Source organism: Danio aesculapii, chromosome 7 (genome assembly GCF_903798145.1).
Source record: "Danio aesculapii chromosome 7, fDanAes4.1, whole genome shotgun sequence".
NCBI lineage: Eukaryota > Metazoa > Chordata > Actinopteri > Cypriniformes > Danionidae > Danio > Danio aesculapii.
In genome coordinates, this window is record NC_079441.1 from 49689459 (window position 1) to 49713517 (window position 24059).

Sequence of the window (24059 nt, forward strand, 5' to 3'; positions counted from 1 at the left end):
TTTATGAAAGACTGAAGAAAAGCAAAGACACTGAAAGCAAAGACACTGCTTAAACAACAGTGTTAACTGCACCAATGAAATAAGAGCTTGCCCAATGAAAGTTATGTTTGTTACTATAGCACATAAAGTAAGTTGAGTTACTAAATGTAACAAGTTTTGTCTTTTCAACATACAAGGAATACAAATAAAACTGATAGGGAACATGCTTTAAATGACGTATTACTTGATGTATTGTAATGATGTACTCAAGCGGATTACTTAAATTGTAATGTTGTTCTTAAATTGTTCTTGTTTCTTTTTAAAATTCTTATTAAACTTTACTTGTAGCCTTGTTTGGTATACATACACTACCGGCCAAAAGTTTGGGGTCAGTAGGGTTTTTAAATGTTTTCTCCTGCTCACCAAGGCTGCATTTATTTCATCAAAAATACAGTACAAATAGTTAAATTGTGAAAAGTTAATGCACAATAAAATAACTGTTCAAAAGTAGTTTATTCATTCATTCATTCATTTATTCCATTGATTTTAATGATGAATTTTCAGCTTCATTACTCCAGTCTTTAATATCACACGATCCTTCAAAAATCACTCTAATATTAATTATTAATATTATTATTGTTATTATTATTATTAATGATAATAGTAATAAAAGCAATAATGACTGGAGTAATCATTTCATTTAAAACTACATACAATAAGTAATAAATAAATACTTAATAAATAAGTATTTAACAATTTAATACATTTTTTACATTTAATAAATGCCACCTTGATGAACGGAATAATTTTCTTTAAATTATTAAATAAAATTTATAATAATAAAAATATAACAGACCTTACACTTTTGACTGGTAGCGTAACTATAGTCATAATTTACAATGTAGATAGAATAATCAAGAAAAAACTAAAGGAAAACTTTTTTTTCATCTATTCAATAAAAAAATTATTTGGCTTAGAAAGAACATGACATTCTACATAAAGAAGTGTGAGAAATAATTGCATTTAGTGATACTAATGGACAACTAGTGTAGTGATAACTGAAACTGCAAGCAACATGGAAATATGATTCATTTGTTGAAATACTTAGAAATGATTCATTCTTATATTTGACTCAAGTGCATATCTCTGACTCAAGTTTGTAGTTACTGACAAAGACCTTTTGATTTAGGGTCACCACATAAACTAAAGCCTGATTTATACTTCTGCATTGAGTGATCGCTGTACCCCATGGAGCATACCTTGTATGTAGCGACACAGTTCTAGGCAGTTCTATGTTCGAGTGTGTTGAGTTTCTTTACCAGTATTTTGACCATGCTGGAAATTACGCGATGCTACTGGAAAAATGGCTCAAGCTCACACTCATTCAATGAAGAAAAAGACTTCGAACCACTGAACGTTTAACAACTTTAGTCATAAAATAAACAGAAAACAAATGTCTCCATCAGTGAGACTTGTTGTTAAACAACACGGTCCATTGGCCTTGCTCTGCTCCCATGGTTCTCAGGCCCTTCCACACTGGTCACTGCTACCAGGCCAGCCAATCACAGATCTTGTGCACCACGTCGTTGCAACATATAGTTAATTTTTTTTTTGTGAGACCCACATCAGGGTACAGCAAAGAGGATGCGATTGTGTGAAGGCTAAAGGCTGATTTAAAGTTCTGCGTCAAGTGCATGCTCCGGCGCAGCCTTTGCATGGTCACACAGCTCTCACCGTGGTTGACGAGCTCCTCTCAATAAATGTAACTAGTGTTGGGCAATAAACGAAATTTTCAGATCGCCACATCGTCCCCCTATGAGATCGCCGATACACGATACAATCGCATGCAGCAATATGGATATAATATACATGGATTAAAGCAAATGAAATATTCATCTACGCACGGAAGAAACAAGGATCCAATAATGTCCTTTCAGACGGGAGGCAGATGGAGGACTTGCCGCCTGCTATGCGGTGAAGTTTTCCATGTTTTTGTTCAGTTGAGCGCAGTGGTTTCAGGTCTAATCATCACAAAAGTAATCAACAGTGTCACATTTGTATTTGCCAAGATCGAACACAATGTTGCGCATGGCATATGCGTTAATTGTTTTCTGATAAGATTTTCATTTTAGACATGGCTGTGGTTAGTTGGCAATAGCCTATTGCTCTAATATTAAATAGCCTATTTGACACAAAAATTTTCACTGAGCTCAGTAAAATGTTCTTTAATAAGTTATTAATAATCTGTTCAATTATTCTTAATGCCAAAACGAATGGTAAAATACAGATTGTAATTTAATACAGGCTGGTTTAGATAAATAAAATATTTTTATAGCCTAAATAAAATAAATATAGGCCTAACATATTTTTAAATTAAATAAATAGCTTATTTTCTGGAAAATGCACATGTCCGTGTTTATCATTCCATCGAATTAAACACAAATAAGACAGGTATGTTTATTAGGTGTATTTAAAGGTGCAGTCTAGGCCACCTTATAACTTTAGGCTTTAGCCTTATAAATTAAGGCTATTAATAACAGATATAAAAGATAATAAATAACTTTTTTTGTGAAATCACTAGAGAATCTTGCAGGAGTGCTGTTATAAAGGAGTCTCAAATGACCAACGACTGCAACAAGTTTTATTCCAGAACTGGTTTCAGAGTTCTTTCATTTTCTTCTTCAGTTGTTGCATTTTTAAAAATATTTTATTTAATTTGTTTGTTAATTAAATCCAGTTTTGTTATTTAGCCTATTATTTTTATAAAACAAAGTTGTAAACTAATTTGTTATGAGATGTGGCTGTGCCCTCACGTGCAGCTCGCACTTCAACTGCTGCTGTTGAGACAGAGAGAGAGCGCAAGAGAGCAATCGAAATAATTCATTTTCATCCGAAAGTGTCGGTCAGGTGATGTTGATGTGAACAGCTGAAGCTGTCAAATTATTTGTAGTTCATTTATCATTAATGATGATGACTAAAAATAATAATGCTATTAATTTTTTTCAATAATGCAATTAAAACATGTAATAGGTCTACATTAATGCGAAACGAGCTAAATATCGTCTTTAAAATCATCATAGGTCTCAACTCTTGGCGATATCTTTGGTACACGATACTATAGTCTATCGGCACAACCCTAAATGTAACTAAACGTCACATTAAAGTGTAGAGCAAGCTCTGTGATTGGTTAGCTTGGTAGCTGTGACGAGTGTGGGTGGGACCGAGAGCTATATGAACCCGTTTGAGCGAGTGTTTAAAAGTGTAGAGTCCCGTGAAGTAGCTCTAGATGGAAACTGTTGTTTTGCGTTTACCTTATTAATGTTGTGGCACGTCCACTAGTTCCTGCCTCTGAAAGAGCAAGTTTTAGCTACTTGTACATTAAGGTAGCATTCAGGAAAAAACAACACTCTTGAAGAAACTCGACACAGAGGAACATAAAAAGTTAGTATTTCGGAAGTGTTGTTGCAGAGCAACACAAACAGCACGCAGAAGTATAAATCCGTTACTACGCTCAAGGCAGGTGCCTTGGGTCACGCCGATCATTTGACACAGTAGTAAAAAACAAGACTCAAGCCAGACCTACTGTGTAGACTCAACCCAGAAGTATTAGTTAGCCTTAAGGTTCAGTGAGACAGAGTTGCCAGATCATTGACGAAAACAGCTGGGAATATAAAAATAATCCCAAAATATATCTGCCTCACAAAAATAAACTTGAAATAGAGCCAAAAATAATACAGATCAGAATCCACTACTGCCCAAATTTTGGTGGGCGCGGGGGTGGGGTGGTAGGGAATGAAAAATCTGCTCAAAGATGCTTTTAATAAGAGAGCATGTCAATGCTACCAAAAAAGAGAGTGCACTGTTTAAAAGCAGAAGACTAAACAGTACAGCCCAAACAGACTGATGATGCCAAAACCAAGGTCCTGGGTTGCATGAACTTGTTAACAATTTGCTTTAGAAGAAAAAGCAGATGCCAAAATGTACATGTAAAATCATCAGTTCAAATGTGCAGGATGAGTTACACACCAAAGTTGATCAAATCCCTATCTTTAGGTATAAGAAAGAGCTACAATGATGCATCACTGACAAGTTGGAAATCTGGTGCAATAGATTAATGTGTTAGCAAGCCTTCTCGTTCACAGGCCTGAGAGACAGGAATCTCAACCTGAAAGCAACAACAAAAACCTGAAGCTTTAAGCCTACAGCAAAGGGTTTTTAAAGATGATAATAGCCCAGCTAACAAAGTACTCATTAAAATAATCATCTTTGATTTGCGTTAATTGCTGACATTTGTTTCTGGTTGTCTTTGAAACGATCAACAACGAAACAATAAAAACAGACTAGGAGGTAAAGAAAGAAGGAAATCATTGGGGACTCTGGAGAAACCCGTGAGAATACGCCTGAATATCTTGAGCTCTTGGGGAGGGAGTGGCTCAGTTCACAGAGCAGAGTCGCCAGGATTCAGACAAACAGGTCTTGCTGTTTTCAGCATGACTGCGGTCACCATTACAAATGCCTTTTTTCCCGCTCAAAGAACAAGGGCAGTCGTGGCGCACCGTGTGGAATTACTTTGAACACATCATTCAAAGCTCTTACGTAACTGAACTGTGCCACGCTTTTTTTTTCTTCTGTCTCCGTAACATGTCTTTGTTGTCTGTCTGTAAGGCACAGCATCAGAGCAAGTGGACAATTCCCAAACTATCCCACTACTAATGACTATGGAGTAGCTTCTTGCTCTGGTTCGTTGTTCAATTCAAATCCCAAAACCTCTGTGCGGCTTCAAAAGATCCAAGATAAAAATCTAAACTACAGCAGTGAAAGACCATTCATGCCCTCCACATCTTCAAAACAACATGGCAACTCAGATGGCATTAGGGCTTTTTTTATTTAATCTTTAGCACTAAGCTAAATCTGCAGACTAAAATTATCTTTGAGCCCACAGACGATTAAGCTTACAGACAACCACTGAAAAATTAATAAAAGAAATCCATCAACTGCACAACCGGGGAAGATAAAAGACCGGCTGGGCCGGCGTAGCTAGTGACTTCATCAACCTGTGTGCTGAATGAATGCAAAACTAGCGGCAGAATGTGCAAGTTGAATGGCAGCAAGGTTTGCTAATCACCTACTAATGAGGACACCAGAGTATCTCTGAATGGTTCTCAGAGGAAGAAAAAACCCAAAGATGAGCGGGAAGAAAACAGCAGGTTGTTGCAGTTACCCACTCATTCACACCCACAGTGCAACAGTGGGAATATCAATACATAAAGGATCATCATGTAGCCTGAAGCCTCAAAAAAGCTGCCCACATGAGCAAAGGTCAACATGTATGACACGCAAACACAGACAACAATCTGAGCTCATGATTATAATAATGATGATGATGATGATGCATCTTCTAACGAAAGCAAAGACCCTCACAGGCAATAAAGCACTTTTTCCTCAACAAAGGTCTCCACAAGTTTGAACTTAAAGGATATCTGCCGTCCGTGCTTGTCAATGGGCCTGCGGTGCGGTGAGTTGATCCGATTGCGGTCTCGATGGACTCTCTCCACCAGACCATGGTGTCTGGTTCCTCGAACAGAGTCCAGGCCTGAGGGAAACGTCCCCTGTGGAGAAACCATTATCAAAATACATGTTTAATAGTAACAGCATGAAAACTGTCAATGAAAAGTCCATTATCAGTTCATATTTTAGGACTTTAGTGTAAAGCATGCAAAACACACACGCACACATAAGTGAAGTACGCAAAGTGCCACCATTAGCTTGTGTCCCCGGGTGAATTCAGTCTACTCTAAAGTGCTTTTACCTCTCTAGGTTTGGTTTCTCAAGGCGCACAAAAAGTAGGGATCACTGCTCGATGTCTCAAAGAAGCTTTATTCGCAGCAACAAGAGCACTTTCACCTGAAGGTATACAACACTGTTCTCCATAGGGGAAAGACACAGATACAGTTCTCCAGCTCTTGGAGTGCACCGCTGTATCAAGTGTACTTGTGGGGATTGCCGTGTACTGAAGGAGTAGGCAAAGTGAGGGCACACTAAGAGGTAGGTACAAACACACTCTTTGTTTTTTTTGTTTTTTTTTTTAAGGAGAAGGTTTGCAATTACCATCTCTTGACATTGTTTATCTGACGGGAGAAAAGCAGAGTATATGGCTGCTGCTTATCTTCTAAATGAACATGACTAGCTGGACAGATTTAGAAGACTTGGATGGGTAGATGGAGGGCAAGTCGGGTACCTGGAAATCAGTGCTGGCATTTCCTATCTGGTTGACGTTGGGAAGCGAGCCACCGTAGTACTGTGCCCGATTCTGCGACAGACGGAGCTGCTGGACCTTCTGGAACTGCACCTTTAACCAAGAGGAAGACAGACAGTGAATGTATTTGAAGAAGTACAAAGAGACTCTGATGAGGCATTTATGAATGTTTTTATAACATTTGTATTTAACTGAAGTGGAAATTCTTAGAAATGCATTTGGTTTTAAGTTGCACTTCTGAGCACAAGCGGGAGGACAGTGGGCATTTTGTTGTTTGGCAAAAGGTAAACAATGAAAATTATCAATTCCGATCAGGCACAAGCAAATCAGGAGGCGTTCCTTCCTCCTTCTAACCAAAGGACAAAATTTGAATCTCAAAGACTGACCTCATTTAGTGATATCAATGGGTTACTACACATAAGCTCACACCATTTTTTAACCTAATACGGTTATATTTTTACACCAGGGCATGATTAAATATAAACTTCATTGGAATAAGGTTGCATTTTACAGAGATGGTAACCTAAGATCATCCAAGGTGAAACAGACTATTTTTTTCCCCCATCAGAATATATATATTTTTTGTCCTTGGTGATTCATAAATTCCAAGTGAATGGCTATTTTACAACTACTAGTTTAAAGAGAGTCAATTAAAAACATATACAGTCAAAACAAAATTAAAGCCCATGGCTCTTGGTGATACTTTGAGGCCTTTGAAGAAAAAGAAAAAAGACTGGTCTGTGCAAGAAACTGAAGATTATTTGTTTATAGCTCTTATTGTATTCGTTGGTTTGATTGCTTCTATTGTATCATTTGTAAGCCACTGTTGGATAAAAGTGTTTGCTAAATGAACGAATGCAAATGTGACAAACATTTACAACATAATTAACTTTAATCCACAGCCTCAGCAAACAGTCCTGAGCACATTCACAACAGGCGCTAGTTTCCTGTTGCATAATGACCAGAGTTTGGTGTAACACGTTCCACAGTATTGCCTTACTGTATTCTAATAGATTTTTGAGGAACGCATTACATTTTAAATTGGTGTTATTTGATTACAGTTACTAAAGTCAACGTAATTGCGTTACTTACGTTACAAATATAGTTTTTCGAAGAAAAAAAATGCTTCTTTAAAATCACGTTTTCCGCTGCACTGTCGGTTAATAAGCATGTGCTTTTAAATTGCTGGACAACGTGAGCTGAAACAGTTTCTGACGAGAGTGGTTGCTTCAAGTGGAAATACAGACATTAATTTGATTTCATTGAGCATAAAAAAATAAATAACTATATGAAATTCAGTCAATGTCCAGTCTCAAAAGAACTTTCGATTGCTTTTAACTCAACCAGCAACTTGTCCAAGCACTTAAACAGAAAGCATTCTATGACAATACTCGTCACCAAGGAGGACATCAGCACCCCAAAAAACGGCGGGCCAGCTCAGCCTAAACAGGCTAAATTGTAATTTTGTTCACATGCAGTTGAAGTCAGAATTATTAGCCCCACTGTTTATATTTTTCCCAATTTCTGTTTAACGGAGAGAAGATTTTTTTCAACATATTTCTAAACATAATAGTTTTAATAACTCATTTCTAATAACTGATTTATTTTATCTTTGTCATGATGACAGTAAATAATATTTGACTAGATATTTTCCAAGACACTTCTATACAGCTTAAAGTAGCATTTAAAGGCTTAACTAGGTTAATTAGGTTTACTAGGCAGGATAGGATCATTATTCTATAATGATGGTTTGTTATGTATCGAAAAAAATTTGCTTAAAAGGTCTAATAATACTGACCTTAAATTTAAACCTTTATTCTTGCTGAAATAAAACAAATAAGACTTTCTCCAGAAGAAAAATATTATGAGACTGTGAAAATTTCCTTGCTCTGTTAAACATCATTTGGGAAATATTTTAAAAAGTAAAAAATTCAAAGGGCGGCTAATAATTCTGATTTCAACTGTATTGCGTCTTTTGAAAGTTTGTGAATTCCAATTACCTTGGACAAACACAGAACACCCAAACACTGCAGTGCTTTTGCATATTATGGATGTCAATGGTTACAGGTATCCAGTTTTCTTCTAAATGTCTTCTCTTGTGTTCAAAAAAGTAAAGCAGGATTGGAACAAGTGAATGATGAGAGAATTTTAGGTTTTGGGCGAACTCATTTGATAATGTCAAGCTGCTGTGATCCACCCATTGTAATGTTTTTCAGTGAATATTAAATTACTGAAAGAGCAGCAGTTTATTTTGTATTTTATAGGTATAGTTTTTGTTTTAAAAGTAACTTCAAAGTAAAGTGATTAGTAATCTGATTACTTTTTACATGAATTAATAATAATGTAATCAGAGTACAGTTTTCCAGTAGTAGTCAGTAATTTGAAGTAATAGTAATGTAATCAGATTACAGTTTTCCAGTAGTAGTCAGTAATTTGTAATCCATTACTTTTTAAAAGTAACTTACCCAACATTAACAATGCTTTATGTACAGGCACAAACACACACGTGAGCTGATGATGTTTGTTTACAAATCACAGGAAGAACACGTGTGTTGCATGATTGCATCGAAATGTTATTTAATTGGAATGACTGGCTTTTCAATGATTCCCAAAGTTTGATATACTTCCTTCAGTGACAGGAAACTCATGCTCCAGGCTAACATGAACATGCTCATTTGCCAAGGCTGTGGATTAAAGATAAGAACTGTTCTGTTATGCACAGACTAATTTTGCTGTATAAGACCTCAAAGTATGATCAGGGGCCACAGATATTCATTTTGTTTTGCCTGTTTATACTATTTTAACTCACCAGTAGTAGATGATTTGCATTTTATGATTCACCCAGGACTAGTTTTAACTAATAATCTTCTTTATTGTTTAACTGCAGTAAAAAAAAAAAGATTTTTAAACAGCCAGAGGGTAAGCATATTAACAGCAATTTCTGAATGCATTACCTACGCCTTTAAAATAGTACTTTACTTTGGTTATCTGTGCAGTCTTATTTAGAGGTCTAAAATGTAAACATATATACTTTCTCCATATTGGACAAATCAACTTACTCTAGATTACCGTTTTCAAAAAGAAAAGCTACAACACAACACAAAATATTCCCCCTCACTCTCTAAGAAAAATTTGGCTTTTCTGGTGATACTGTTCAAGGCAGACAGCTCAGAAAGTTTCACAGGCTTGTAAAAAACAAGCACAGATCCTCGTTCACAGCACACACTGAGGGGTCATGGTGATTCACATCCAGCCTTTCAATGTACGCCGTTATAAAAACAATGACACCCCAGCTGTGGAGCACGACCAAGCTGCTTAGTGAAGCAGAGGATTTCCCTGGGGCAGCTCGCTTAAGCTTACGCTCTTCCTCTCCTCTGTCAACATCACACATTGAAGAGGACAGTCATTACATTTGAAAAATAATATTCAGGCATAAACATTTAAATTGCATATAAAAGGTTCCATTCATAAACACACATCATAACAATAACATTATATTTATATAAATAATAATTAATAAAAAATAATAAAAAATAATGTAAATTGAGTCAATTAATAAACTATGGCATTAATCAAAAGCAGAAATCTGAATGTTTCAGTCATGTATAACTGACAATTATTAGGGCTGCACAATATCAGAAAAATATGACATTGCAATATTCTGTCTTTCTGCAATATGCATTACAATATGAATGCAGCTCAGATAGCTTTAATATCTCTATTTGAAAAGAATTCATTCATTTAGTCTGATTTGGGATTATTCTGGTTGTGAATTGTGCATAAAATATAACAAACTATTTAAAAGCATAGACAAATACAATATAGCAAAGATAAAAAGTGAAATATATAGTGCTTTGTGGTTTTCTGGGGAGAATTTTTGTATCTATTCAAACTGTAATTAAAATGCATGGAAACTTTACATGAGATTCAAATACGTGAATCTTCAAATAATACTTTGAAGTATATTACTACAATGACTGTAACTGATCCAAGTAAAGAATCTGGGGATGACGTTTGATGACCAGTTGCCTATCAAGGATTGCACTGCAAACCTGTGTTGTGTTTGCACTATACAACATTAGAAAGATCAGACCATTTTTCACTGAGTCAGCGGCACAGCTTCTGGTCCAAGCACTTGTAATTTCTAGATTGGACTGTTGTAATCCTCTCCTAGCTGGTCTTCCATCATCTGCTGTGAAATCTCAAAACTTAAAACTCTAATGCTTGCATACAAAACAGCCACAGGCTTTGCACCCACTTACTTTCACTTATTTCTCCAAATCAACCCTTTCCTCCAGAAGCCTTTGGCTGGAATGCAAGCACCGCCTCGTGATACCATTACAAATAGGCTCTACATCACTTTCCAGAACCTTTTTATTCACTGTTCCTCACTGGTGGAAATCCTATACAGATCTCTGAACAACAACTTAAAATGCACATAAAAGCATCTTTTCCATGAACACTTAACATCAAAGTAAAAAATAAACTAAATTCTTCCCTACTATAGCTTTTATATTTCAAAATATCTTTGTAGTAGCAGCCCTTGATGTGAGAACTGTCTTTTTGCTATGAATCGTTTAATCCATTCCTCATAAGCTGGAGTTGTCATCACCATGTGTATCATGTGCACTAGAATAATAATGTGCATTATGATGTATCGCAATGAGAAAATGGCAAATTAAAATACAAATCACTTCATTCACAAAACTGCCGGTTCTTTTTTTCTGTTATTTTACAAAGACTTCTCTATATTATTTCCTATACAACATATGGTTTCAAACTGCAAAAATGTCAATCCAAGTCACTTTGTTAACCTGCACAGTTGAACTTTTAACATCAAAAATAGTTGGGAGAGCATAAAATGTCCCATCATGCACTTAATTACCACAAATAAACAGAATAATAAAACATAACGTAAAAATCACAAAATACGTAACCTGTTCATTGTTTTGTTTTGTTTTTTTTACAGTGCAAGTTACCAATATGGTCATCCACTCAAAAAACTTGAGGGAAACACCTTATTTGCATTTGTGATTTTTCCTTTTGTACTTTGAAAAGGTATGCTTCACGTTAAGATGGAAACCCAGCAATTGTAAGTTACTTTGGATATAACTGTTGGCTAAATAATGGTAAAAGGATCCAGAATGTGGAAGCAAGAGTTTCTTTGACAAAGATTTATCAATTTGCAATGATTTCCAACAGCCAGTCCTGTTCAAGTCAAATTCAGACATTGATGTTTGCCTACAAAACAACTACTGACTCTGCACTATGGCTGCACAAAATAAATAGAAAATAAATTGTGATCTTAATTCTACCCTACACATGACCTTAATTCAACTTTTCTGCAATCCAGCCAATTATATTTTTAAGATCAGGAGAAAAACGTAAAGGCAGTCGCACAAGTTTTCACATCGTTTTATATATGTTGCTCAGCAACATGGACACTTTCAAATGGAGTTAAACGTGTCACATACTGTATTTGTAAGGATAAATTTACCCCAAAATGTAAATTCTGTCTTAATGTAATGATGTATTCGTGGCTGTGAACCTGAACCTGCATATGCTGTGAATAACAGGTAATAAAGTTGTAAATAATGGCCAGTTTGTTGCATGGAGTGATCGTTTGGGAGCCACGCGGGAAGTAGGATTTGCATGTATGTTTTTTACTCAAAGTGACGGCATCCATGACATGAGAGCACTCGCAGTGAAACCAAAAGTGTGAACATTTAAATAATCATATAGCATTTTAGAGTTATGATTACGACAAGCATTTGATGTTTTTTCTTTCATAGCAAACACCAAGTGTTGTGCATGAGAATAAATGTTTCTTGGGTAAGTAGAACTCCTCTAGCCTATGTAATGTACAATGAATATAATGCAAGAGGGAATCTGGTAATGACAAATGTCTCATTTTACCAGTAAAAATGGTCTAATAATGTTGTCAATGACAAATGACAAGCATATGTCTCAAAAATAATAATTCAACTTCAGGATTATGAATAGTTGTATTCTGATGTCCTCACTTTACTGTGAATTAACAAATGGGACATATTTAAAGTCTAGTCAAGTCCACCATTCAAAGTCTATACAAAATGTACCATTTTAAGCAACAGTAGACATACACATAGACCTAAAATTATTATTGTTGTTTTACCATTTGTTTGAGAAATAACCATAATAATAGCCTACTCATTTTTATACATTTATTTTACATCTACAAAATCGTGAGAAAATTGCGATCTTGATTTTAAGCAAAAAAAAATTGTGATTCTCCTTTTAGCCAGAATTGTGCAGCCCTACTCTGCAGCACTCTACCTAAATGAAATATTTCAGGCTTATGCATTTTTCCAGAATCTTGTTCTGCAAGTGAACGACAAAGTGTGGCAACATCAGTCACTGACTTTTACCTTTCCTGTTCCACACTGGTGGAATGACCTGCTCAACTCGACCTGAGCAGCTATTATTTAACCATTCTCAAGAAACGACTGAGCATGTATATTTTTGTCAACAGTAGACCTCACTTGACATCAAAACTTGCTATATGTACAGTGTTAAACTAACTTTTGTCCTCATTTGTAAGTCGCTCTGGATAAAAACATTTGCCAAGTGATTAAATATAAATGCATATTACTTTTGCAGGAGGGCCCAGTACAATGCACAAGGACAACTCCATAAATAACCTCATATTCCACAGTTTACTAGCAAGCAAATGCAAAGTATGTGAATGGCAACTCCAACATATTAACACAGGATTGTTTGCTCTACAAAAGAAATTCAATCAATGTGTTTTAGACCATCTCTTTAAGTGGTCAAAAGTGGACATGCTCAAAATCACTATTAAGGCGCTTTGGATAAAAGTGTCTGCTAGAAGAGTAAATGCAAAATGGCGAATTGTAAGAGTAAAAAAATAAAAAAATGTAAAATTGCTTGTTACCTGGTTAACAGTAAGCTTTCATACTATATACAGTTCAGTGAATAACCCTAAATAGACTTTCCCCAGAATTCCCTGCATGGCACCTAACTTTGTGTTTTTTATTTGACACTGCTATGATTCTTTTAAGTTTTTCTCTAATCAGTTATGTAGATTAGAGTTTCACCGTATATCTAGGCCAATATTGCTAAATAATGTTTATTGCATTACTTTTTAGTGTAATATAAACAACACTGAGTACATTCTACACATTATTATGCTTCTCTGCTTGTGGATAAGCTGTTTGTGATGAGATTTGGTCATGTGACTTTCATCACCACCTGCTTTTAATGTTTTATTTCCTGTGTATTACAAAGATACAATGTAAATGCTAATTCGTCAAATGATGGTGTGTTAACATTGTATAAAGTATTAAAATACTGTAGTTTACTGTAAATTTAGAAATGTTTCTATTGTATTTTTAACTGTAAAAAATTTCACTGTAAATTCTTTACAGATGTTTATGTACAGTGTATTTATGTACACTTGTGAGCAGGTGTAAACGAAGACATTAACAATTTAAACATGCTGGACATTTTTTTAGGGCAGCGAGTGTGACTGCAGCTGGAGGACTTCCTGCATGCAAACATGCAGTGGGCTTATAGACAACAAGTGTAACAGCACACAAACAAGAGTTGTTTACATTTCTGTTCAGTCACTATTCCTTTGAAAACATCTGGCCTTCGCCTGACACCAAATCCCCCCCAAAAAACCATTAATGGGCTGAATTAGTTTCTACAATAGGAGGTTTAAAGAGGCATCTTCAATTCTGAAATGCTTTCAACACAACAGTTTGACCAAATCAGAAAAAAAATGATCAAACGATCCCTTTGTTGATACCAGTTTAATGTGCAGCCAGCACAAAATATAATTAAGCCATTTGTAGGTTCACTTCGTTGAAAAGTTTGTGTGTAAACACTGTGGCATTGATATTTATTTGAGCTGCACAAGAGAAATTGAGAAATCAAATGCAGAAAACTGATGACTTTAAGATGCCACAAGCATCGTTAGTCACTTCGCTGAAAGCGGTAGTTTCTGGCAGATTTCACTGCTTCCTTTGGGATTATTGCCACACCGCTAACTGTAAACATTCATTTCATTTGTGTCAATGTTTGGAAATCTACAACAGCAAGCAAAATGAACGTTTATGAAAAGTGCAAGCCTCACAATAACTCATTTGTGTGTGTGTGTGTGTGTGTTAGAAACGTTAGAAATTATGGATGTAGTAGGGCTGCACAATGCTGAAAAAATGTGACAATGCAATATTTAGTTTTTATGCAATACATATTGTGATGCTGGATTCCACAAAATCAATTTGTGTTTGGACAACATAAAGGAACTAAGTCAACTTACAAATGTTTACATATTTAAATAGGATTGTACGTAAAACAATTAAGTTGTCACAAAAAAAGCTGTAGGATTGTGTTGTGTCAGCTCAATTTAAATTAGTTTGAACAAACAGCATACGTCTTTAAGGAGTCTAAATAAAATTTGACCAGATGTCTTTAGTAGTTCTATTTAGAAAAAAAATCCTTAATTTTAGATTTATTGCGTTGATTGGATGATTCTACAGGGAAGTGAATCATATATTAATTGACATAAATAGAGCAGAGATAAAAGTGCTTTATGGTTTTCCGTAAAGTCTAACAGTTTTCAGGTACAAAATTTAAATAATCAAATGTAAAATAACACTACATAGTAAGGCTGTATGATATTGGAAAAAACTGACAATGCGATGCTTCTTTTTTCTGCGATATAAATTGTGATATGAATAGAATTTCATAATATGACTAATAACTCTATTTGGAAAGAATTCATACTTTTACATAGATTGTGATGATTGTGTACCTGTGTAAAATATAATAAACATATTACAAGCATAAATTAATAAAAACAAAGATACAAATTAAATAAACAGTGCTTTATGGCTTTCTGAAGAGTCTAACAATATATTGAGGCACATAATTAAATGATCAAATGTAAAATAACACTAAAACCTTTCATGAAACTATTAAACAACATCCATTCTTGTCCCAGGACAAATTTGAAAAACTTTTGTGATCCACTTCAAATGCTGACTACTATAGTCTTCATTGTAGAACTAATTAAATGCAATTATTCTTTGTTAAAGCTATACATTTTATCATTTATAGTGCCCAAATGGTTTAAATTAGCTTGAAATCGTGCATAGTCACATGCAGGGCTAAAAAAAAAAAAAATCTGTTTTCTGGTTAATTACAATCCCAACTCAACATTGCAGATCCTGCAACTTGACTATTGCAGATTCGCACATTGCAATATCGATGCTGAAATGATATATTGTGCCCTACTACATAGTCTTCATTAAACAATTCAATCAAATTAATCTATTAAATGGTTTAAACAGTACAATTTATTGTATCTGAATGCTTTAACCTTTGAAATGCTCATACAGTCACAAGCCTTAAAAACACTTGCATATGATAAACTTTCACTCTATTGTGGTTAAAGTCTACAAATCTAATGTTCTGTAATCTCTATAATCAGAACTAAACCTTGCATTTCCTGCAATGTGACAGTTGTGGATGTGCAATTGTGATATCAATACTGAAATGATATATTTTGCAGCCTAGGATGTAATATTCTGATTAGTATTTTTAAGAAATGTGTACAATTTAAGAAATCTTCTTTTAAATAACAAAATGGCCATTTTTAACGTCTCTGAAAGGCAAGAATTCCCCTCAAGGGCTCATTCCATTGTCAAGAAGAGAGATGGTTTGTACAGAGTTATGACCTTAAACTCTAACACTTACTACAACACAACCACATGTTCTCGTGCCCTAGTAGAGGAGGCTGCCAAATCATGAACTGGCAGATCACGTTCATTCATTCCCGCCTACAGACACCACACAGAGACAGAGCGCTGTCTGAGGCAGAGCTGCTTTCAGCTAAAACACTGGTCAAACACCTACACTTGAACCACTACACCTGACCGACATTTCTTAACCCTTCTCTGAAGTAAAAAAAACTTAGCAGACATCAACAAAAACTAAAATATAGATCAGACATGCCAAGATACACACAGGGATTCTTCCACAACTCAGCCCAAACGCGTTTAACTCTTTTCCCCAAAGCTAAAGGATAATAACGTGATCGCGATGTGTTAGCACCTCTAAATGTTTACATGGAGTGCATGTAAATTAAACTGAAAATGCAAAGCAGCATGGCACGCTAAAAGCCTCTGACATGCCCCCTAAAAATATTCACCATGGCAACTAGAGTTTATGACAAGACACCTCTGCTTTAAAATCATCAACTATTAGTGTGACGTGTCTATTAGCACAATAAAGAACAAACTAAAAAGAATCTCTTTTGGCTTTGCTATTGGCTATATTAAAAAGAGGGCTGGATAATATATCGTATCAGCATCAATATTGCAATGTGTCTATCCACAATAGTCAAATCGTAAGATATTGAGCTAGGTTTAGTCATGGGACGATAACCGGTTTTAAGGTTTACCGTGGTTTGGAAAAGTCAAAGTTTTAATACCGCTAAAATGTTCTGTTATATCATTCCCAAGGTTTATGTAAGGTTTTTTAAATGTATTTTTTATGTGTTGCAAAGAAATCTGTGTTGTTGAAACTAAAGAAGACAGCAGAAGTCAATGATTGATTTGAATTATTTCACCTGACTTGTTTACAGCTCCAAAATATTATAAATGAAACCGTGGTATTTTTATCCAAGATTATCATACTGTCAGAAAATTATACCGGTCAATGCCTAGTTGGGATTATAGTTGGAGTAACTGCAAAATTTAATCATAATATATTGAAAGTTTGTCATTTGTTTGCATTAATATTAATTACTGTAACTGTTTGAGCATTTTAATAATAAAGCATATTACTGGATTATTTAAATGATGAAGACCTATTCACTGTTATTTTACATTTAATTATTCAATTAATTTACCTGCATATTGTCCCCAGAAAACCAGACAGAAAGGTCAGAAACTGTAACATCTAAGAAATCTTTTCATGGCACAATCTGTCCTTTAGGGTGGAAAAGGGTTCTTCCTAGTAATGACATACTTCACGCTGATTTTTAGTTAGAAGAGATACATGTAGGCATAGGCCAGTATAAGATTCTGACGGTATGATAACCTTGGATAAAAATATCACAGTTTCACGGTATTGTGATTACTGCTGTAAAATATATTCTTTTTAAATGTCTGGGAAAAAAACTAAAACTTTTTTCCCCTTATTTTTTGAAAGATTTATAATATTCTGTTACAGTAAACATGTCAGGTTAAATAATTCTAATTATTCATTGACTTCTGCTATCTTCAATAGTTTCAAAAACATAGATTTCTTTACAATTTAAAACTGTTTAAAAAGCGGTTTTAAAACCTTGACTTTCCAAACCACGGTAAACCTGGAAAACGGTTATCGTCCCACGCCTAGATACATGTAGAAGACAAAGACCTTGTTATTAGTGCCACTTCTGCCATTTAGTTAACTGCATTTGACAGCTTATGTAATTCTGAAATTTTTTATTTTGAGAGGGAGATTGAGATCCTTTGGTATTCTGGTTGGCCAATCGCTACATCCAGCATTCAATTATTTACGAATGCTGATCACTGTCATGAGCAGAGGGTGCCCAAACTCTGTCCAGGAGGGCCAGTGTCCTACAGATTTTAACTCCAACTTGCCTCAATGCACCTGCAGAGATGCTTCAAGAAAGCCTAATAAGAGCTTGATTAGCTAGCCCAGGTGTGTTTAGTTTAGTTTAAAACTTTATTAATCCCCTTGGGGCAATTCATTCCGACATGGTGGTGCTTCACATATAACAAGAATGACACATCAACACTTAACATCAAGTAAAAAAAAAAAAAAAAAAACTAACAATAATACATCGATTAACTACATTTATTACGTAACCGAAATTCTTTAGGCACAAAAGTAAATTTATAACGATTTGTGTCTGATTGTGGTTGGTACTGTACTACGTTAAAGTTGCTATGGGTAATTTATATAGTAACTAAAAAAATGTAAAAAAACCAATAGCTAGAAAACATTGCTTTATATTTACTAATATATATATATATATATATACACACACACACACATTTTATAATGAACTGATTATATTAAAAACAAAAACAATCCCATTTATAACAGAATGGAGTTCAGTGGAGCATCTGTTTTTGAACTGATTTGCTCGCCCACATATCTGCATTGTCTTCTGTCCGTTGCGTGACAGTATTTCCATTTTTAAAAATCAAATTAATTTACAGATAGACTTCATTGAAACAATTAATTTCAGTTTTTTTTAGCTGAGCAATAAAACAAACAAACAGAAGGTTATGTTAAATTAGGAATGACAATCTCTGTTAAACCCTCACCATCACTCTCTTCACTGATGGGATGGTTGGCCAAATCAAAGGTTACCATGGGTCAACTTTGGCCCACAGGCCCTAGTTAGGGCAAGTCTGACCTAAACAAATCATTTCAGCCTTTCTGCTTTAAGACTTAATGTTGGGTTAATTTAGATTAGATTAATTAAAAAAAGCATATACATAAATTCCTTTCTTTGATAATTCTGCTGAATCAGAGGCACATAAGCAAAGAAATAAAACTGATGTCTATTTATTCAAGCACACTATTTTGCATGATGAGGTAAATGATGCATTAAACACAATATTGAAATATCTAACAGACTAGAATTTACCCAAATTCCCAATGCTGATTTTGCAGCCATTCTGTCAAATGATGTTAACAAAGCCCATAAATGTAGTAAGAACATATATGATGGTACCACTGTTTTACTGTAGTAACTATGGAATCTTGGTTAGAAACTATGGTTGCCATGGTGACTTCTGCAATCAAATCATCTGTACTTCAAGAAACAAATACGTTGGCAGAACACAACTAACTTAACCTCTGATCGAGTGTTGACTAGCAAATATGATGAGCTAAATTAAATGCATCAGCCCTTTAACGATGTCAATATGAATCAATATGCGTGCAGTGCGACAGCGGTGCTACTGACATCCACATCTCTGCTCACGAACTCGATTGAACGTTTATTTCACATTCTCACTGACGCATTTGCGCACAGGACAAACTTAGGCAGCTGAATTTATAGTATGAGATCGAAGGAGCGAGGTAATATCTTAATTTGGTTGAGCTTACCCTTGAGACGGTGAGGTCTGTCATGAGCTGCTCGAAGGCCCGCGTCTCCTCCGCCTGTTTCTGGTTGTGCAGCGCGATCTTCTCGCTGAACTTCCGCGGGTTGGAGCCACTCGAGCCCGGGGATCCAGACATGGTCGGGCCGCAGAGTTTCGTGATAATCTTCGCAGAAAACTGACAGCTTAATGTCTTCGATATAGAAGTTAAATGTGCTTAAGTTGTCCCTCCATGGCTGAAAAGCGAGGATGAGTACAGTCCAGTCTCTTTAATGATGTTTGATGAGGTCGCTATAATTTGCAACCATTAATGAGCTGGAAAACGCGATGAAAGCGTATTATTAACAACTTAATGGACTTAATTTTGCTAGAGCGCCAATTAACGATGATATCTGAAAATTCCTTTTATTTTAATAATGACAATATTTGTATACAGACGATGATCCGAATTCGCTAAAAGTTTGTCAGGAAACTGGACATCGCTAAATACTCAGTTTCGTTTGACATGACGAACCCAGCTTTTGCGTTGTATGGCGTAAAAACAGTATGATAAATGAAATACTGCTTAATATCAAACAGAAAAGCTCAAATATTTCACTTGGATTTACGAAACAAGTTCAGTAGCGACTCTAGCTAGCGAGCTAAATACTTTGGATTCTGACAAGGGCGATTTTAATTATGCATTTTCATGATTCCACATAAATACTTAAGTGCCTACCATTATTTATGAATTAAGGTTGACAGCTGGTGATATAACTGTCTGAATGTGCGTAATTGATTGATATTGCTCGCTAATGTACGGGGTAAAGTCAGCCGTGACAGCTAACCAGCTAATGAGCGATATGATAATCAAAACAATACAAGCGATTTCTCTCAAACCGACAGTAAATGACAGCAAACACTCGTGCGACCTCTTAAACGAATCACTTATACAGCCAATTCGGTTATCCTGATTGCCCACAATACTTGAGTTAGTTTCGTGAGATTTCAACAAGTGGTCTCGCCGATGTAAACCTCATTACGCATTCAAAACTCGTCTAAACAGGTACGCGCGACAGCAACTTCGCAGCAAAGTAACGTTAGCGGCTGAAAGTGAGCAGCAGTCACTGGCTGTCCTGCGGCCACTGATCGACCGCTGTTAACACACGAGTCTGCCTAAATGTTTAGATGTTACTGATTCGCGAAGTGCAGCGGTGAAATGCGATCGTGTGGTCCGCGTGCGCTGCGCTCTTCTCGCTTCTTCTCCGTGTCCATCACCTGCACATCCAGCTGAACTGCGAGGCTCCCGCTCGTGACTCCACGCCGCACATTTGTTTTGTCAACTCCGATCCCTCACTCCGAATGAAAACAAGCCGAGGAGAAAATACACAAGCCTGCCCCAAAACTGCAAAGCGATTTTTTTGTTTTATAAGTTGTGTCCACAAGGAGGCAGTGGAGTTCCCTTAAAGGGACACACACATAATATTTACGTTGAGAATGTGTAACCTATCATGCGTGCACACAGCGCAGGCTTCTGTCAGAAAGTGTGTTTTACTAGAGAAGAAAACAGAAAATCTTAAAAGAGGAATCTTAAAGGAGCAAACCAAGGGCGTAGGTTTGCACTTGACATTGATGGGGATGGGTGAATCAAAAAACACCCTCCCCCCTCATCCACCAAGAATGAACATCATATATATATATATATATATATATATATATATATATATATATATATATATATATATATATATATATATATATATATATATATATATATATATATATATATATATGCTGCTATTATTTATTAAACTGCTATTATTAATATAAAACTTACAGTTTAAATGCACATTTGTAAATAAACACTTCAAATATTTAGGTAAGCAATTTGACAAAATGGTTGGAAATATTTTTGGTACATCAAAAAATGGGGTTATGATAATGATCTGACAAGATAGTTCAGCAAAAATGTTTTAAAAAAATGTCACTAAAATGCAGTATTTATATATCATAATTAAATAGAAAATCAGGCGAATAACTGCAAAAAGCTTTAGTTTTTCAGAAAAAAAAGCCATCCCTTTCAATAAGCTGCCTACCGGCCTGATAGTGTAATGTTAAAAAAATGTTTATTAAAAAAAATTAAATAAAGAGAGAGTTTAATAAAGACGTCTGTTTATTTTAGCCATAGTGCAACTGAAACATGTCTTATATATATAATCCCTAAATACAGGCTATATTTTTTCTGACAAACTATTTCAACCGAAATTGGACATGCTACTTGGAGAGATTAGGAGGACTGGTGGGGATCATATACTTTAGATGTTTATTCTGCAGTTCGTTTTCAGGGCATATTATTCACAGACAAGCCTATATCAGTCTGCAAAGTGGAGGAAAACACGAGCATTAATGGCATTATCATGACTCAAGAAGAGAATGTGAATTAACATTTTCTGCATGTCTAAATTAATGTTGACAGCACGATTTTTTTTAAAAAGTGGATTAAATTATTGGTGGGGACATTTCTATATGCGGTGGATATTGGTGGGGACGCGTCCTCTCCATCCACCCTAAATCTACACCCATGGAGCAAACACCAGGGCAGTATTGCATAAAAGTAAGATAAGCGATTAAGCTGGGATTTTGAGGCTATCCTGGCTGAATTTAGCCTTGACTCAGGCCCCGTTTACACTAATATGTTTTAGTTTTTAAACAGCGTGTGCACGCCAGACTGTTCTTCAAGGATCTACCGCTGGATCTAATCTCACAATAGTTGATAAATGTGATATTTAATTCATCTTGTTGTTTATATCTAATGACATATTCCCCCGACTTTGGTCTTTTGAATCTTTTGCTTGTTCTAAGGTAACGTGTTTTGGCTGAGCGCAAAGATAAATGAATATATTAATTAATGTAACCACGCACACTGATTCTGCACATTTGACTGATTGCTTGCCTTTATTTCCAATAAAATAAACTTATTGTACATTATACTTTTAAAAGGGCCATTATTGATTATTAAAACTGATTTTGAACAAAATAGAGGGTATGTTTCATATTTTTAATGAAAATGAAAGGAGGCAGTTATGTTATAGGCTCCGTTTTGTTATAAATATGCATACAGTAAAGCTGACGCTCATATAAATATGCAGCTACACGACGCCTCAACTTCTTTGGTGTCTATTTAGTTGCTAATAACAAAATGAAAATATATCTTATATCATGTTTTCATTTTATTGTTAAGAAAGTGAAACAACATAGCCAGGGTGATGTGAATGAGGTTATAAAGTACACTGTTCCTTTTGAAGATTCACCCAACGTGTCCTCGGGAGTTTGTTTTCCATATCAAACTTGCGAATACTGAACTTACAAGGAGAGGATGCAAGACTGAACTTTTTTTAGGCTACGTAATATTGAGGAAAAAGCCCCAATCAGACTGGCGAATGTCTGCAGCCTCACCTCCTTTTTCAGATGTCTCAGTTTTTCCCCATCCACACTGAGACAGAGCAACAGCGTTTTCAAATGAAAACGGTCTCCATCATTTTCAAAACACTCCATTTTCGGCGCTCATTTTCTCTGAATGAAATTAATGGGAGTTCCCAGATTGGTTGGCAAGAGAGGGGTTTTTCAACTCGTTACCTGATTGACTCACATCGGGTTTTATCCATACTTGCATCATTGATTCTGTGATTGATCCCGTGGTCTGTTATTATCAAACGCCGTGAATGTGCTCTTATCCTGGCTATCAACATCAGGCTTGACATAGCGGCTCGTACTCATCCTGGATTAGTAAACATTCAACAGAATAATCCAGGAGGATCCGATTAATCTAGGTCAAGCTGGGCTTTCTTGATTCCACTTTTGTGCAATACCCTGCTGGAGCATTACATCTGTTGTTAAAAAAATCGAAGTAGATGTTAATGATAAGACATTTTTCTTGAGTAGTTAATTAGCCTCTTTAAATGGATTGTGAAGGATCGTGTGACTCAGAAGGCTGAAGTAGTTCAGGTATGTTCAAAGGAATACATTACATTTATTGTTTTGAGTTAGACTATTGTAATACCATTATAATAATACTTCATACTATTGCAGTAGAACGTGATGTTTAAGATGATCTACAAGAGATAGCAAAACTGGCTTGGGATAATCTTTGATTTTATATTGGCGAAAACTAGAGGAGAGCGGGGATAAAAGTAGCATTTTTCATAAAATCCTCATTTTAAAGGGCACCTATTTTACCCCTTTTACAAGATGTAAGATAAGCCTTTGGTGTCTCCAGAATGTGTCTAAATTTTCAGCTCAAAACACCGATTAGATTATTTAATATAGCCTCCAGAATTTGCCCATTTTGGTGTCTGAGTATGCTGTAGCTGTTTCTGTGTAGCCTGTGGCTTTACATGCAAATGAGTTGCTTCTCCCCACCGTTCCCACGTGTGTCTACTTCTCATCATGCGTTACGTCAGATAAACTGCACAGGGAAGAGACAGACATGGATGAAGCTGGAAACAGCTCATTACTCAAAAATACCATGTAAGTTTATTTGATGGATTTGTGGTGAAGTTTATTCAAGCCTTTCTGAAATGATGAGTCACACACAAATGCCATTTGCTGTTATATACAGTATATGTGTGTTTACTGACACCATGTGGCCGTGGTGATTATAACGGTTAAGAATTATTGTACATAGCAATTTTACTATCTTTATTACAAACATG

At 35.6% G+C, this 24059-nt stretch overlaps 1 protein-coding gene across 2 annotated transcripts in view; it reads right to left on the bottom strand.

Moving 5' to 3' along the window:
- Positions 1 to 20768, bottom strand: part of crtc3 (CREB regulated transcription coactivator 3) — an 80949-nt gene extending 60181 nt beyond the window's left edge. For both annotated transcript variants that reach the window (XM_056462063.1, XM_056462062.1), the window contains exons 1-3: positions 19376 to 20768; positions 6218 to 6328; positions 5460 to 5588 (exon numbers count right to left, since the gene is read on the bottom strand). In XM_056462063.1, coding sequence (XP_056318038.1) covers positions 5460 to 5588; positions 6218 to 6328; positions 19376 to 19507 — 372 coding nt within the window. In that variant the 5' untranslated portion in view covers positions 19508 to 20768. The remainder of the gene's footprint in view (positions 1 to 5459; positions 5589 to 6217; positions 6329 to 19375) is intronic.
- Positions 20769 to 24059: the final 3291 nt, after the last annotated feature.